Genomic DNA, 17,319 nt, shown 5'->3' on the forward strand with positions numbered 1-17,319 from the left:
AGCAGTTTCACAGAAAATATTAAATTACTCATGTTTACCTCTAAAAATATTGCTTAAAGACTCACTAACAGAAACATTTTCTTCAAATGGGAAGTTCTGTCCCAAACACTGTTTGGCAGGTAGCAGTCTTTTACTGAGATAGTATTGTTTGTTTTTTTGGTTCTCCCCCTAATCTATAAATGGTCCTCAAGGGAAGAAAAGCATGACACCAATATAAGAAGAAAAGTGAAAATGATTAAAATTTATCAGTTCTTAATGAACAAGGTTTTATATTTTAACTACCTTGTACCTTTATATTTTAACTACCTTGTACCACGTATAAAATGCTAAATTATTACTAAAATAAAAAGCAGCAAACCACAGGAGACAAGAATATTACACCTGTTAAAATATTACTGAATAAAGCAACACAAGATACAACGAAATATTTTATTAAAATCATCTGGATAATACATGAAGTGTAACTAATACTACGTACTGGTGCAGAAACATGTCTAATAAAGCAGAAAAGGACACGTGATATATGTGAACAGAAGACAAGTCAAACTGGTTTTAATGTACATATAAATATAAAAATTTAAAAAGGTGCTTGACAGTGATATATTAAATGGCTGTAATTTTGGCTACAATTAGAGTATATAATTTTATATTCTTTAAGCAGTCTTAAGAGCAGTGCACATGGTGAATTGCTGTTGATTGAAAAAGATAGACTTTGCTTTCTTATAAAATGAATAACTGCATTTCTTCTAGAAATATCTTAGGCACATGCAAAAGAAATTTAAAAAGACTTAAAAACCCTGCCACAAGCCAGTGACTTATTTGTTCTTGGCCGCCAGAGGTTTACGACTGATCTTCTTTGACTTGTCATTGTTCTTCTTTGGAGGCTCGGGGTTTGCCTGCATGTGTCTGCCATACAGACTGCAAGGAAATGAGACAAAGAACATTTGTGATGCCATCAGTAAAATAAAGGCTTTCAACCTGCAGCATGTTAAAACAATACATTTACTTAACCAAAAGTTAAGAAAGCAGAGGGTCATTATGTTTTTTCTTCCTCCATATGCTAGAAATTCCTAATAGTCTTCAAGCTGCAGCTTGAAACATTAGCTTTGTGTGTCTCATCAGGAGATTAACATTAGGAAACCTGGGGTTTAAGGAGAAGATAGGAAGAATACGTTTTGCCTTCAGAAACTAGCAACCTTTATTCAGCACTTACAGCACAAAGGCTTGGAAGGCTGAGAATGTGTGTAGCTAAGCCGACAATGAGAAAAATTGGGTCGAACTGGAGAGACAGAGTACCCATTTACAGCAAAGCGAGCATCATGCCTAACCATAAAACCCAGGGGCTTGATAATGTGACAGAGAGCAATGGTGTCACAGTCTTCTCTGGCTGTTCACACATGATTGATAGTACTGGGAGAGCTACCAACACATCACTGCCACATTAATAAGTATCACTGATTAAATGTTGACGAAGTATCCTACAATTAAGATGGCTAGCATTTAGTGCAAAGCTAAACAGACTACATGGCTGAGAAGATTTAGCTGAATAACAGGTAATAATTAGGACTTAATTTATGAGCAATCCTGATTAAACCAAATTAAAAGCTTACCCAGAATAAATACAGCTCAAACCCTAACTTCTCTTATTGCCATGAACTGCTTTTTAGAGCTGTCCTTTGCAGGGGTGTTAAGGTGTCTAGCAGGGAAGGAACCTGTAGCACTGCTTCTCTAACTCAGCTGTGAAATGAGGAATGTTGACACATCTACTGAAATCCCTTGGAAAGGTGTCCCCTAATACCTCCTCTAGGCTTCAGGGCACCCTCCCTGCTAGCACACTGCCAGCCAACTTGAGGAAATTAATGCATCTGATTACTCTGAAAGCTGCATTCTGTAACAGTCCTTGAATATGTGTAGTAAGTTGTGTTCCAGTATCTGCATCTTTTGCTCTGCAAATACAGAACAGAACAGGGCTGTCCAATTCCACAGTGGCAGGGTGCTGCAGCTGGTGTTGGTGTGTGGCCTCGGGGCAGTACCTGTGGTCCCAAACACTGTTTGGCAGGTAGCAGTCTTTTACTGAGATAGTATTGTTTGTTTTTTTGGTTCTCCCCCTAATCTATAAATGGTCCTCAAGGGAAGAAAAGCATGACACCAATATAAGAAGAAAAGTGAAAATGATTAAAATTTATCAGTTCTTAATGAACTGCATGCCCCCAGCTGGACAACCCTGGAATAGGATACAGAGTTTGAGCCAAAGATACTGCTAGGCTTTGCACACACACCTTCGGCAGAGCCACAATTGATGTTCAGATCTATAGGTCAGCACTGTCCTCCAGAGATGAGACCCAGGATTTTCCTAATACCTTAAGTGCATGGAATACAGGAAGCTTTACCTACATCATGTGTGTTGCCACTGAAAGTCTGCACAGCTAGCAGATCTGCCTGACTCCTGCTATCAGTGAGGACAAGAGGCAGACCTGTCTGCTATTTCTGTCCCAACTCTGCCTATCGGAAATATAACGAGCAGCAGGTTCTGCAATGTTCTAGAGGCTTTTAAAGTCTGTTATCACATCTCAGTTCTTGTGGGCCAAGATTAAGTGTAGTCACTGTACTGATCTAATATCTGAGTTGAAATGGATTTAAATGGCAGTGTGTAGTGGAGGGTGCAACCCTGTTCATATGCGGATAGGACTCCCTACAAGAGCCTTATAGTTGCTCCCACGGCTGTTGGCTAAGGGCAAGTGAGGCTTGGGCAGCCGAACCCCAAGCCTTTGGGCTTGGGCCTGCATGTAGGATGCCTACTGATGGATATGGAAGCATCTGAAGCCCCAGCCTGAAAAATCTGGAGTGGAGGATACTTGCCCGTTGCAGCGCCACATATTGTGTTTGAATGACTGAGCTTTGCTAAGTCAGAAGGATTCAAAACTGATCTGGCTAATTTGACCTGTAACATGAAAATTTTTGTCTATATCTATATATAAGCATACCTATATGTATAGGAAGTAGGCCTATATATGTAGGCATGGCCTGACCTGCAGTTCAGTGATGGGCACCCTTCTGGGCACAGGAATGATAACTTCTCTACAAAGAAGAATAATTACAATCTAACACAAGATTAGGTGTTTCAGTGTCCTATAGTTGCACCAAAAAGTCTATAACTTTGCCCCCAGTGAACAGCTCAAGCTTCCTGACACCACACTGGGAAATCACTCCAGGCTCTCCTTCCCAAGCCATCTGTAGCCTTGACAGATCTGTTCCATGACCAGAAAGAAAAGATGGAGCAGGCTCTATGACACACAATGTGGGAAAAACAGGTGATGGATCCACATAACAAATATCCTACCAGCCCTGCCTTCAAATACCTTTAACACACATGGAATGGGCTCTGTTGTTGCAGTAGCTGTCTCTCCCCACTACTGGGACTCCTTTCTGCTTTTGAAAAAGGGCAAGATTATCACCTCAAGATAGATGTGAACTTCTACACCTTTTGTAGGACTTTAACTCTGAGCCTTTCCCATCTTTTCAGTCCTTTCCACAATTCTGCACCTCACAGGTGACAGACTAGTTGAATCTCCTACCTAGTGCAGTGATGTAGAGGACAGATTGCCATATGCCTATCTACTGTATAACAGTCTAAAGCTTTATGAATGCTATGCACCAGGAAACCCAAATATGGTCTGAATGTAGAGCTTGTTTTGGCCTATCTTTCTACACCGGCAAAAAGGATTCTTACCTGGCCAGCTTTCCAAAAAGAGCATCACAGAAAACACTGGGCTCTCCAGTTTACCCAGGTCCATAATAAAATGTATCTAGTAGGCGCCAAATGGGATTCAACATAAATACAAATGCTTCTGAATTCTCACACTATGTGGTACTGAATACATTTTGACAAAGAGATTTTAACTACCTCTCACTAAAGCATACTGAAGTCCTAAAGCACAAACTCTTGTGCATCTGCTTTAACATTCATTCCAGAGTCAGGAGCACACTGCCTTTCTTGACTCCATGTCTTCTACAGAGGTATCTGGATCACATTTTAGAGTGAAATGGGAGGGGAGTTGGGAAATTCATTCTTCACTTCCACCATGCTACATATTCTAATTTTGTGTCTTACTGATTTGCTGGCCACTGCCAAAGGTTTACTGTTCTGCAACTAGTTTTCCTTCAAGGAAAGTACAGTTAAAAACTAACCCACTCCTTGACCCTGCAAATACTTTAAGGACTTGCTTATTGGAACCAGATACCAAGTAAGGAAGAGTCTCTATGGTCAGTGAACAATGACCATTAGTTACTGCACATGCAAATTTTCTACCTTATCACACTTAACTTAGTATGCATCAACTATTAATGAAAATATCCACTAAGGACTTTCCTTGGGTTTGGAGCATATAGATGAGTTTTGCTTGTTTTTTCTTTTAAAAAAAAAACTTTGCTATTGGAATATTTCCACATTGAACATAATATAAAAATTCCAGCTGTAATTAAGGAAATATTTATTAGAATTAAGGCAATTAAGGAAATACTCATTAGAAAGCACCCTTAGATAAAAATGATCAAAGCATTGTACAAGAGCCACCTCATTTTCAGCGACACACAACTGATTAGTTGAAGCATGCTAGCAGTAATTTTGTGATGCTGAAAAGTTTCACAAATGAAAAATGAAAACGTGCCCAAATCTGCAAACAGCCACTGGTAGCTAAATAGCACATTTACTGGGCCATGGATTACGCTAAAATCTCACAACCAGTGCGTGTTTCTCTCAAAGGAACTAGGAAGGATATGTGGAGGGAGAACACTGCATGAGCATCACTACACAGGACTGACTCTACCCTTATCCCACAGCATCTTCCTCAAGTTAGCGGAGGGCCTGAGATGAGAGGAGGACGAGCTGTGTAGCTGGGGGGCTTGGAGAAGCTGTGTGTAAGGATTTCTAAACAGGTTGGTCTGGGGTTTAAAACTATTATGCTTTAGAAGTGCATTACATGCATTGTTCCCTTCTAAATAGCACTACTGGGGTTCTTTCTTTCTTTCTCTCTTTAAAGATGGATGAGCCTGCATATTTAGAAATCTGTACACATTTTCTGTTTAAGTATTTAAGACTAGGCTCTGGCATTTTTAAACAGAAAAACAACCACTCATGAAACCACTCAATGATCTCCTGAGGTCCCTTCCAGCCCTGATGTCTATGAAATCTATGAAAAACTACCAATAACTAGGAAACCTGTTGCAAGGTAATGTATTTGGCACAAAGCCAAAGTAAATGCAAATATATTATTCACATTTTTACTACTTATCACAAAATGTCTTATCTTTAAAACTGCCAATGGTCCTGTTGTACAACGTGTCTCCTGTTAAACATTTACTGGCTAGCGAGGACAGACTGCTGATCCGTGAGATGTTAGAGGCTTGCAACAGGGGTGATGAGCAAGGTATATGTCTATGGTGAAGAGGCTGGTCAGAACAATGACGTTCTGCTAAAAGCTACTGGGTAACATTTTCGATCACTGGCAGAAGGCAAGGCAGAGTGGCACTTACAGACTGACTCATTCAGAGGCATGAGCTTTCATAGGCTACTTTTTAAATTATATGAGTAGACTTGCAGAGACCAGGGTAATAAACTGAAAGGCATAAAGTCACTTAAATACAAAGGACAGGGAAAGCAGAAGGAAAGAAGAGGGCACTGCAGAGGGAGATGAAGATGGCTTGAAGAGATTGAAAGGGATAAACAAAACAGTTAACCCACTGAGGGGCATAAGGGTCTTAAAGCTAGTCCATGTAATGGAATAAAAATAGAGAGTCTCTCCTAAGTCTGTACTCAACATAATCCAGTCTGTGGATGATTTCTGGTTCTGCAATTGTGTGCTCACATCAGTTTTTAAAGTTTTCTTGTTCTAGAACAGCTACTTTGAGGTCAGCGCTGGAACGGCCAAGGCAGCTAGTATTCTGCCAGGGGCTTTTGTGTCGTTACGGAATTTCTGTCACACATTCTTCTCCATAGGGATCCCTCTATCTGCCCAATGGAGACAGCAGAAGGGCGCTGTAAGCAAGGTGATGGCTATAAAGTACACTGCCTTTTGTCTAACTTGAGATTAACAAAATTAATTCCCTCTCCCTTTTTTGACCATGATGTGGAAATCTAGTGGTCACAGAAAACTCTCCCACAGTTCAAGTGTACATTAGCAATGATGAAGCGTTTCCATATAAAACCGTCTTCTCTAGATGGCAGGCAAAGTACTTGGTGCTCTAGCGTCTTTGGTCTCCCTTCCTGTATATGCACTGGGCGAATCTACACATGCAATTAATGCGCATGAATAAACACTGGGGCTTATTACTCCAAAGTTTTTTGCTCCCGGTGTGCCATTTGAACATGTGCCCAGGAGCAAAAAAATCCAAAACAATTACCTCCTGAATGTATTTGCGTGCCGCACACTGAGCCCACTGGAAGCAGCCTGGGCTGGCAGGGGACCCATGGGGCGAGGATGCAAGCCCAGGGCTCCTCTGACAAGACTCCATATGCTATGGGGGGTGACGGTCAAGGCACAAGTGTGCTTCAACATGGGGGCTGCACATGAAGCTCCATTGGAACAGCCAGCCCAACAACTGTGGAGCACCTGGCTGGGCATGAGGTTGTTTCAGTGCACAGGCTGCCTGCTGGCTAGCCCTGTGATGAAGTACCCAGCCAGCCCTGTCAACATCTACATGGGCATTTAAATGCAGTAATTTAGTACACCGCTGGACAGCACTTGTATCTGATGGGACTCTTCAACAGCATAGTAAATTAGCCTACACCAGCCTAATGGCCTTGTATGTGTAGACGCTGATACTTTACTGTGCAGTAAATTGGTCTGCTGTGCTGTAAAGTGCACAGATGTGCCCACTAATATTTCATCAGCAATAGTCTATTCACTGAACTTGCTGACTTTCAGCACTGTGCTGCATTCTTTTACTTGTGCGCAGCCAATCCCATAAGCACCCAAAACTGCCTCCACAAAGTTCATTTACTTGGCTTTGAGAATGAAACACATCCATTTACATTCCTTTCTTTAAGTTTCAAATGTGTCTTGGTAACATGTTGCCATCTTAGCTCAAGATAATTCCTTGCAATCTGCTACAGCAATCTTCTCTGTAAAACAAGAACAAAGACTAGACTTCAGCAGGCTGCATAAACCTTGTAGGGCAAGGACTGTCTTTCTTGCATTCATACAACATACACAAAGAGGCCTTGATCCTAACTGGACCCATGAGTATAACAGTAATATTTAAATAGAGTAATGGCAGAATGTCAACCAGATGATACCCTTGGGAGAAATTTTGCACTTTGTGACACCAGAGAAACACCACAGAAGTTGCTAATAGAAGATCTGGACCCCTGATGTTCGGGTTTGTAACAACTTTAAAGTGCAACTCTAGAAACTGCTAACAGTTCCCCAATTTAAAAAAAAAATAAAGCCCCCAAACCAGCAAACATCACTGAGCTAAGCCACTGGGAGGAGTAAGCTCTCTGAAGTGAAAGAAAAACAAACTTCCTTTGGTAAGAACAAATCTAGGCTCCAATTACTCACAGTCCATAATGTGCCTACTTTGCAGAAATTATACTACCTATAAATAGAGAATCCAGAGAGAGGTCTGCTGTGTTTAATGGTGTCTACCATCTCTAGGAATTGATCTGGGGTTTCAGTACTGATACCATGTGCCCAGCAGGCACTTTTACATTTGCTATTGTTACACTGGATGTTTACAGGGACATTCTATTTCTATGTGGAAAGTTGCATGCAAATAGCTATTTAGAAAAAAAATTAGTACTGAAGCATGAAACCTAGAGAGCAAATAAGCATTTCAGACAACTAATTATTCCATGCAGCAAGTACAAGATGGTGGTTGTATAATCACAGCTCAAAAATTGCTGAGTCTTTATAAACTCAGTAGCTGCACTACTGTGTACAGTCTTCTCATTATATCAAAATGCAAAAGGTTTCCTAGGAGATGATATGTGAGGCTAAAAATACATAAAAGCAATGGACAAAATTTTCCTGTTGCTTCTTTCCTGCCCCCACCCCCCAATAAACAAAGATTAGAAAAAACCAATTCTAGTGAACAATTGTTTCCACACATGCAAATATACACATACACAAAAACCCACTACATTTTCTACCTGCCCCACTGGAGTTATCAGATGAGAGCACTGTGGCTGCTACAGCAAAACTAACAATATCAAGCAAGAAAGACACTCATTAAACTTCATCATTCTGTCCACTTTAATGATGCCTTTACTTAATAAAAATTCCCTGAGCAGCTGCAAAGATATTAGGCCAGGTCTTTGGTTATGTATCAGGGGGTCTAAGCTGTCACTAGCGAGCATGCAGTTCAGGAAGTACATTCCCAAGAGGAAAAAGCGAATATAGCTTTCTTGTAATAAATTCAGAAAGAATCAATAACTGCAGCTTCCTACGTTACTTAAGCATTTAAGAAACTAGGTGATCCTTCTAAATTAAACTACAAATAGCTAAATGTTGCAATTTATGGTATAAATGAAGGAATGAAACCTTGCAATCTGAAAACATGAAATCTTAGTATTAACATCCATAAATTTAAAAAAAATATATATAAAAATATATACAAATATATGTATTTCAATTCATGAAGCTAAAAAACACAGATTTTTTTAAAGTCACCATCAACGTGATTTTCCCCCAAATCCCTGTCTACTCTACATTACAGAACTCAATGGCTAAAAGCAACATGCTCCCTTTCTTTAAGAAAGGGAAGGAGGAGGATCCAGGGAACTACAGACCAGACAGCTTCATCTCAATCCCTGAAAAAAATCATGGAGCGGGTCCTCAAGGAATTTATTTCTAAGCACTTGGAGGAGAACAAAGTGATCAGGAACAGTCAGCATGGATTCACCAAGGGCAAGTCATGCCTTACCAACCCGATTGCTTTCTATGATGAGATGACTGGCTCTCCGGATGCAGGGAAAACAGTGGACGTGATATACCTTGACTTTAGCAAGGCTTTTGATACGGTCACCCACAGCATTCTCACAAGTAAGGTAAGGATGCATGGATTGGATGAATGGACTGTAAGGTGGACAGAAACCTGGCTTGATCTTCAGGCTCAACAGGTCACGATTAATGGCTTGAGGACTAGTTGGCAGCTGGTGTGAAGTGGAGTGCCCCAGGGGTTGGTCCTGGGCTGCTTTTGTTCTGTAACTTCGTTAATGATCTGGAAGATGAGATGGACTGCACCCCAAGTAAATTTGCAGATGACACCAAGCTGTGGGAGTATAGTAGATATGCTGGAGACTAGGGCTTGGATTCAGAGTGACCTGACAAATTAGACAAATTAGAGGATTGGGTCAAAAAGAAATCTCATGAGGTTCAATAAGGACAAGTGAAAAATCCTGCACTTAGGACAGAAGAATCCCATGCACCAGTACAGGCTTGAGACTAATTGGCTAAGCAGCAGCTCTGCAGAAAAGGACGTGGGGGTTACAGTGGACAGTAAGTTGAATATGAGTCAGCAGTGTGCCCTTGTTGCCAAGAAGGCTAACAGCATACAAGGCTAACAGCATTGTATTAGTAGGAGATGATCTGCCAGCAGATCAAGGGAAGTAATTATTCCATTCCCTTCTGCACTGGTGAGGCCACATCTGGAATACTGTGTCCAGTTTTGGACCCTCACTATAGAAAGGATGTGGACAAGTTGGAGAAAGTCCAGCAGAGAGCAACAAAAATATTTTGGGGGTTGGGGCACATGACTTCTAAGAGGAGAGGCTGAGGTGAGGGAACTTGGCTTATTTAGTCTGCAGAAGACGTGTGTGTGCGTGTGTGCGAGAGACACAGAGAGAGAGAGAGAGAGAGAGAGAGAGAGTGTGAGTGAGTGGTTGATAGCAGCCTTTAACTATCTGAAGGGTGGTTCCAAAGAGGATGAAGCTAGACTGTTCTCAGTGGTGGCAGATAACAGAACAAGGAACAATAGTATCAAGCTGCAGCAAGGGAGGTTTAGGTTGGATATTAGGGAAAACGGTCTCACTAGAAGGGTGGTGAAGCACTGGACCGGGTTACCCAGAGAGGTGGTGGAATCTTCATCCTTGGAAGTTTTTAAGGCCTGGCTCAACAAAGCCCTGGCTGAAGGCTTTGGGCAGGGGGTTGGACTAGATGACCCCTGAGGTCCCTTCCAACACTAATTTTCTATGATTCCATGATTCTAAATCAGAGAAAGGAATGATGAACAAGGAGAGCAATTGCAAAATTTTATTTAGCGTGCAAAGTAAATAAACTAAATAGCTTTTCCCTGGTCTCAACTAATTTGAGACTAAGAGGGGAAAGTCTAACATGTGTAAATCTGTGTTTGATGCAGATTATTTGTTTAACCTTAAAAGCACAATACTGCAGGTCAGTACCTTAAAAGTAGAAGACTCTGGTCCTGAGCATTTTAAAATATATTTGAAAAAAACAGCCATGGGAATATGCCCCCTGCCCCAAGGTAGCTAATACAGAAATACTTGGATGTGAATGCAGAGGACATGCATAGTTAAACACCTTCCTGGAGGAAGTATCATCTTCATATACCATACCATCATCTGCAAAAAAACACCACCAGAGCAGCTGAAAGAGGAGCTGCTGCATATGCAGTCAGCATTTCAGCAAGGTACTGCCCACTTGGGCACATGAGTATTCCCACTGAAATTAATGGGATTGCACTCAGCTGCAGAATTAGGGGAGGATAGAGATAAAGGCTAAATACCACCAGAGACCATGTCTGCAGGAACTACTTGCAAAACTGACTGGTGCTGGTGGACATGCCATAGCTGTAATACCTCAGATACTGTACTTAAATCATTTGCTTCACAAGAACACATACTTATCTCTCCCATAATACAGTTTTTGTGATGCCTGTCACTGGTCCTGTATCTCCATTTAGCAAATGTGGCAGTCTTCACCTTTGTGGGAGCTTTCAGTACACTACCTCATCAAGCTGGATCTATTGTAGGCTAGGACACAGATGCAAGAGATGCAGTTCAGCTTTAAAGTGCTTGAGAGAAGGGAGATTTTAAACTATTTTACGAATGTTTTGTAGCTATTTATCAGGAACTACCATGTTTTGTACCTTTAGTATTAATAAGGCGATTTACATTCATAAATCATGCCCAAGTATTATGAAAATCTGTTTTCCTCTATTCTAAATAAGGCAAATCAAATAATAATCAATGATTCATTTATTTATTGTACTCTTCTTCGCCCCTAGTTTGCCAATGTTGAGAAGCAGATGGTGCAATTGTCAGATTTATTCATTATTTGAAATTATTTGCAATTTTTTTCAGGAAATAATTTGTGGTTGGCAACTTACCAGGAAAGTGCTTGCAGCACATGTGCAAAATTCAGGCTGTACTGCTTTCGTTTAACAGGTCATGTGGGGTTCTCTTCAGTGGCAGGCTGGTCTCATTAGGTAATAATAATATGGTCTCAAATAGTAGGAAGAGGTTCCATCAAAACATTTTCCCCCCTCACTCTCATCCCATTTGCCAGATTCATCTGTCTTTACTCCATCACCTAATCCCATATACTTCCCCTTCCATTAACTTTGCTTTAGGCAATTCTGTCCTCTTTCCAGTGCTGGGGGTAGATAAGTATCTACAACCTATACTTCTGCTGGCTTTTAAAGCTGTTTTGTGAGAGGAAACTGAAATACATATTTCAATCAGAAATACTATGTAAAGAGTGCTTTTTAAATTCATTGTCTTTTCGGCAGCTTAAACTGGCACTGGACACAGGAATCAGGACAAACCCTACAGGGCTGTCATGTCCCTTTGGACAAGTGGCATTCTCCAATGTGATGAATAAAAAAGCAGCAGTCACAAGATCCATACAAATAGCTTCAGCCACCAGAGCAAGAGACAGCATAGTTGGCTGTGGAGCAAAATGCATCTAATGAAAGTGTGTGTGCGTATTTACTCAAAGTCAACTTCTCATGACACCCTTGTCTTTATGTATGCCTCTCTCTATCAGCATGTAGTAAATAAATCTTCACTCTGTACTGCTTTCACTGATTTATATTGCTGGGACTATACTCGGGGCCATTGACTTGAGATCAGGCACACCTGCCTACTCTCAAGCAAACCCTGGAGGAAAAGTGAGCAAACATATATAAAATATATTGGAGAGCAGCACAGTATCATCTTCCTTAACCTGATTAAAAACAACATAATTTATTTCTATGTTACCGTAATGCAACTTTCCATATTTAGCCTCTTGGTTTCAAATCTAGTAAGTATTGTGCTCTTAAAATCTTATGTTAAGTAGCTGAACAATTAGTTCATAAAATCATAGAAAAATAGGGCTGGAAGGAACCCTGCATAGGTCCAACCCCCTCTTCTACTGGTATTGCCAAAGGCTGGCTTCAGCAATTCTTAATGAACTGTAGTATATACCAGGAACCATGGCTTAGTACTTTCACTGAGTGAGGGCACACCACTTGTAATGAGTTGCCAGTCCAGAGTGAAACCTAACTTCACAGCTCTTGAGCCACAGTGAAATGCCTTAACAACTTTTATTTTTTAAAATGTAATTGCCAATACATAAATTAAAATAAGTCTCTAAATCCAGTCAAATAAATGCACAGAACCTTCTTGTAATGCATCGCACACGTACTTACTTATGACCAGACTCATAAGCAACAGTAACAACTAGTTGCCCAGCTGTCTTCATTAACAGTACAACTGCAATATTCAGGTTCATGTAAACTTTAGGACTGATTTTATAGTACATGTATTTTGCATGTACTAGATGCATCTAAGGTCCAATCAACATGAACCAGGGAAACCAAGGTTAAAAATGGCTAAGTGCAGAGTGATTTTTTTTAAGTTACTCTGGAAAACTGTTACAATTTTTTCCCTTGTAAGTACATTAGGCATAGTGATCAAATGAAAAGAACAGAGACTCTAGGGAAATTCTAATGTATGTGCACAATTTTTCTTTTACAAACAGGAACCCATCTGTGCACAGAGGGGATGCTAATTTCATTTGCTCTAGCAAAGATAAAGCCCAAAGGTCACAATTCTTTGAGGTGTTTGGATAGCTGATCCTATGCTATCTCTCTTTAGGGCATCAGTATGGGACACCAGTATGGCCTGGATTTTAATACATGGGTGTGATCCTCCTGCTGCTCCTGTTTACCACGTTGTATGCAAGGGAACAAAATGGAGCAAAAGGTCCCCCAGCGATAGAAGACAGCAGCTGCACTGATTCACATACGGGAATGAATGGCCATACATGAGTACAGGTGTGTATTGACTTCACAGATGATTTACTGGTTTACCAGCCATGCACAAAAGGGGCATCTACTTTATAAGCACTAATGGCACAGATTGTACCTTACAGACTGGTTGGTTGAGAGAGGCATCAGCTTTCATGGGCAACATTCTACTTTGTCAGATTCTAATGGGTAATGAGTGTCTCTCTCACAAGACTATTTAACCACAGTGGGTGGAATTAAGGAACTCACTTTCTACCCTTTGACGCAGTGGTGAAGGACTGGTAGATTCAGAGAGTTTAAAGGTAGAAAGCACTAGATCACCTAGTGTGATCTGAATATCATGGGCCATTGATTTCATCCAGCTAATTCTTCACTGAACCTAAAAACTTGTGTTTGACTAATAAAGGTACTAGAAAGGTACTACTACAGAAAAAGGACTTTGCTGCCTTCCTTGTGAAACCCATCCTTAAAGAACATCCGCTCTATGCCATTTGTCTGAAACAGCCAGAGTCCTGATCTTCCCAAGGCAAAGAGATGCCTTCCAGTTACAAAGAGGATCTCAGAGACAGTTGAGGTAGCTCTTGGATAAGATATGGGGCATTAAGTGCCCTTCCTCAGTTGTTTAACTTATGACCATAGGTGCTTGATGCTATCCCAACTATACAGTTAGTCCAATAAAAGATATCACAAAAAAAGCCTTCTTCTTGTAAATTTCCTGGACCTTAATGGCTATAAAAGCACTGCAAGCCTTCTTCAATAACTGGCATGTTAGGTGGGATACTGATGTATTTAATGAAAATGGCAGCTACCTAGAGAGATTAACTGAAGGTAATTGTAGGGTTTTTTTTATTATTCCTCAATAATAAATAAAAAAAGACTACAGAGTTAGGTATCAGCCCCTATTCTCATCTCATGATTTTTTCCTGAAATTCTTTTCATATCCAACATTTCCTTACACTTAAAACCCTGAAAATTTGAAAGCTAGAGGTCAACGATTCTTTATTCATTCAGAGACATATTAACATGTGGAATGTCTAAGCAAATATCTGGAGCTGAGCACAGGATGGGGTCAGACACATATGATACATAGCTCTTGTGAAAGAACTGGTAACAAGGGGCATTTTGAACAGAGCAGCACACCATTAATAGCTGCAAATAATTAATATATTAGCAAATCTTTGATGTTTTCTCATGGCCATCACTATGCAGACAAAGCTAATCTAGAGTCTTTTCAGGAGGGACCCACACTATGTAACAGCCAATAATCTTTATGGTAACACTGCAGTGAAAATGTCATTTATAGTAATGAACACAGATCATAAGTTTAGCCCCCAGCTACCTCTCCATTATTTTTCATTATGCTCTTTCTTGCTTTGTTATCTTTCAAGAGTACTTGGGGAATTATACCAAACTATGTTCAATAGTCAGCTCTTCATTACTCAGATAACACTGCAAGAACGTAACTGAGCAATCAGCAAACTGAACCAGTTACTGCAGATTTGTTTGCAAGTTTGCCTTATCTCCTTTAGGCAATTCCGGTTTAGGGGATACGTTTCAGTGCATGGCTACAACTGGGAGCTGTTCCAAAACCAGAGACAACACACACAACCTCTTTTAAACCATAAACATTTTAAGGGAAAGACTGTGCTTCCTTTTGGATAATTAATGATAATCACAGAATCACAGACTAGAAGGACCGGAAGGGACCTATAATATGACTGAATCTGGTCCTCTGCTATGGGCAGGATGCGACTGGGTTCAAACAAACTCAACAAGGTGCCTGTCCAGCCTCCTCCTGAACACCTCCAGAGATGGTGACTGCACCACCTCTGCTGGGAGTGTGTTTCAGATTCTAGATACCTTTATAGAAAACAAAGGTTTTCCTTATGTCCTGTCTAAATTTTTCCCCAACTAGCTTGTGTCCATTGGACCTTGTCCTCCCAAGGGGTGCCTTTCTGAAGAGCTTCTTCCCTAGATCTTGGTGTTCACCCCTGATACACTTGTGGGCAGCTATCAGGTCACCTCTCAGTCTTCTTACTCAGGCTGAACAAACCCAGTTCCAGAGTCTCTCCTCATAGGGCCTATCCTCCAGGCCCCTGATCATATGGGTGGCCCTTCTCTGTATCCTTTTGAGCTTATCCACATCCTTCTTGAAGTGTGGTCCTCAGAACTGGATACAGTACTCCAGCTGTGGCCTCACCAATGCCGAGAAGGGGAGGAGCACCTCCTTGGATCTACTGGCAACACAGCGGGTGACGCACGCCGGAGTTCTATTTGCCCTGCTGGTGACTTCATTGCACTGTTGGCTCATATTCATCCTCTGGTCCACTGTCACCCCCAGGTCCCTTTCTGATGTGATGTCAGCCAATGGACCACCATCCACTGTGTAGGTGTGGTGAAGGTTCTTCCTACTCAGATGAGGGATCTGGCACTTATCTCTACTGAACCTCATCTGATTGCATTTAGCCTACAGGATCAGCCTGTGAAGGTCATCCTGGATCCTTGCCCTATCCTCAGATGTGCCCTCATTTCCCACAGCTTGGGAACTTAACCATTGTACTTTCTACTCCCTCATCCAGGTAACTAATAAAGATGTTAAAGAGTAGGGCCCAAGCACTGATCTCTGGGGGACACCACTGGAGACTGGTCTCCAGGATGAGGCCATCCCATTGATTACAACTCACTAGGATCAGCCTCTGAACCCCTTGCTAACCTATCTCACTGTTGACTGGTCCAGGCCAGGACCCTCCAGCTTAATTGAAAGGATCTTGTGGGATACAGTATCAAAGGCCTTGCTGAAGTCTAGGTAGATGACTTCAACTTCATGTCCCATGTCCAGCTGGGCATAAAAAGACACTAGGTTTGTTAGGCATGACCTTCCCTTGACAAAGCCATGTTGGTTGTTTCTCAGTACCTCACCTGTTGTGAGCCTGTGGTAGGCTGAGTACTGTTTTATCTGATTTCAAGTTCTGGAATTCTGGATGACCGGGGGGGAGATGAAAAGTCTGACCTGCAACATGAGCTCATGTGTCAAGTAGCTGATGAAAGTGAGCAGAGATGACTTTCTTTCACTGTTGTTTGTTAAATATCCCTCCAAAAAAACAAGATGGGGACCACTCCCTAAAAAATACTAATTACATCGTTGCTCACTTAAAAGCTCCTGCTATGCACCCTCAGTTTTACAACTGTGCATCTTTGGAGAAAACTATGGGAAACACGATGATGAAGTAAATTAGGACATAACGTGCTTTATTTGATTTTTTAGGTCCTTTTCAACCTGATTTCCAGGCTTATGACAAGGAAGCTGCGCTAGTATAATTGATAAGGGGCTTTTTCTCCTTCAGAATTCATTCCACTGCTATGGTGACAAAGAGTAGGCCAGATTCTGCTTCCAGTAAAATTAACAGAAGTTTTGCATGGATTTGACATAGGATATGGAATAAAATAAGGCATAACAATCTATGCTTGAAGGAAGAAATTGCAATACTGTGTGTTTTATAAAAAGAACAGATGCATCATAATGTTTCTAGAAGATTATAGGGAGGTAATCACAGGGAATTCTTGTTTTACCTTATAATTGACTAAAACAGCTTAGACAGTGTAAAGATAATCAAAAGATTTCTATATTTCTCAAAGCTAATCAAATACATGGATTTCATATTAGTATGTTTTGTAATTAGTGTTCACAACTCAGGCACTTCTTGGAAACTGTACAACAACAAACAGCTCTTTAGGATGCCAATCAAGTACCACGTTCATCATTATTTAAATTATCTAGGCACATTGCTATGCAGGTTTCCCATGCAGGCAGATGGGTGCATTAACTGTACATGTTAGTTCACAAAAAGTGGCTAAACTCTGCAGGAACATACTGACATGTAGGCAGGCTTTGCACAGAGAAATGCAAATCTGAAACGCAAACGGAATTTTCCTCCCCCCCTTTTTTTATAGCTGTTACCAGGAACAATAAGCCACACTTGTAAACCTTCTCACTGCACTCATTAACCAAAGTAGTTGCTGTTACAAAGGTAGGCTAATGCATATCAGCACTTCTACTTTTGCTGAACA

At 41.0% G+C, this 17,319-nt stretch overlaps 1 protein-coding gene across 2 annotated transcripts in view; it reads right to left on the bottom strand.

Moving 5' to 3' along the window:
• Nucleotides 1-415: 415 nt before the first annotated feature.
• The window catches only part of RSU1 (Ras suppressor protein 1), a 176,899-nt gene continuing 159,995 nt past the window's right edge, over nucleotides 416-17,319 (bottom strand). For both annotated transcript variants that reach the window (XM_090047217.1, XM_090047218.1), the window contains one exon: nucleotides 416-918. In XM_090047217.1, the coding sequence (XP_089903343.1) occupies nucleotides 816-918 (103 nt within the window). In that variant the 3' untranslated portion in view covers nucleotides 416-815. The remainder of the gene's footprint in view (nucleotides 919-17,319) is intronic.

Source organism: Crocodylus siamensis, chromosome 5 (assembly GCF_052110815.1).
Source record: "Crocodylus siamensis isolate JL-2025a chromosome 5, ASM5211081v1, whole genome shotgun sequence".
Lineage (NCBI taxonomy): Eukaryota > Metazoa > Chordata > Crocodylia > Crocodylidae > Crocodylus > Crocodylus siamensis.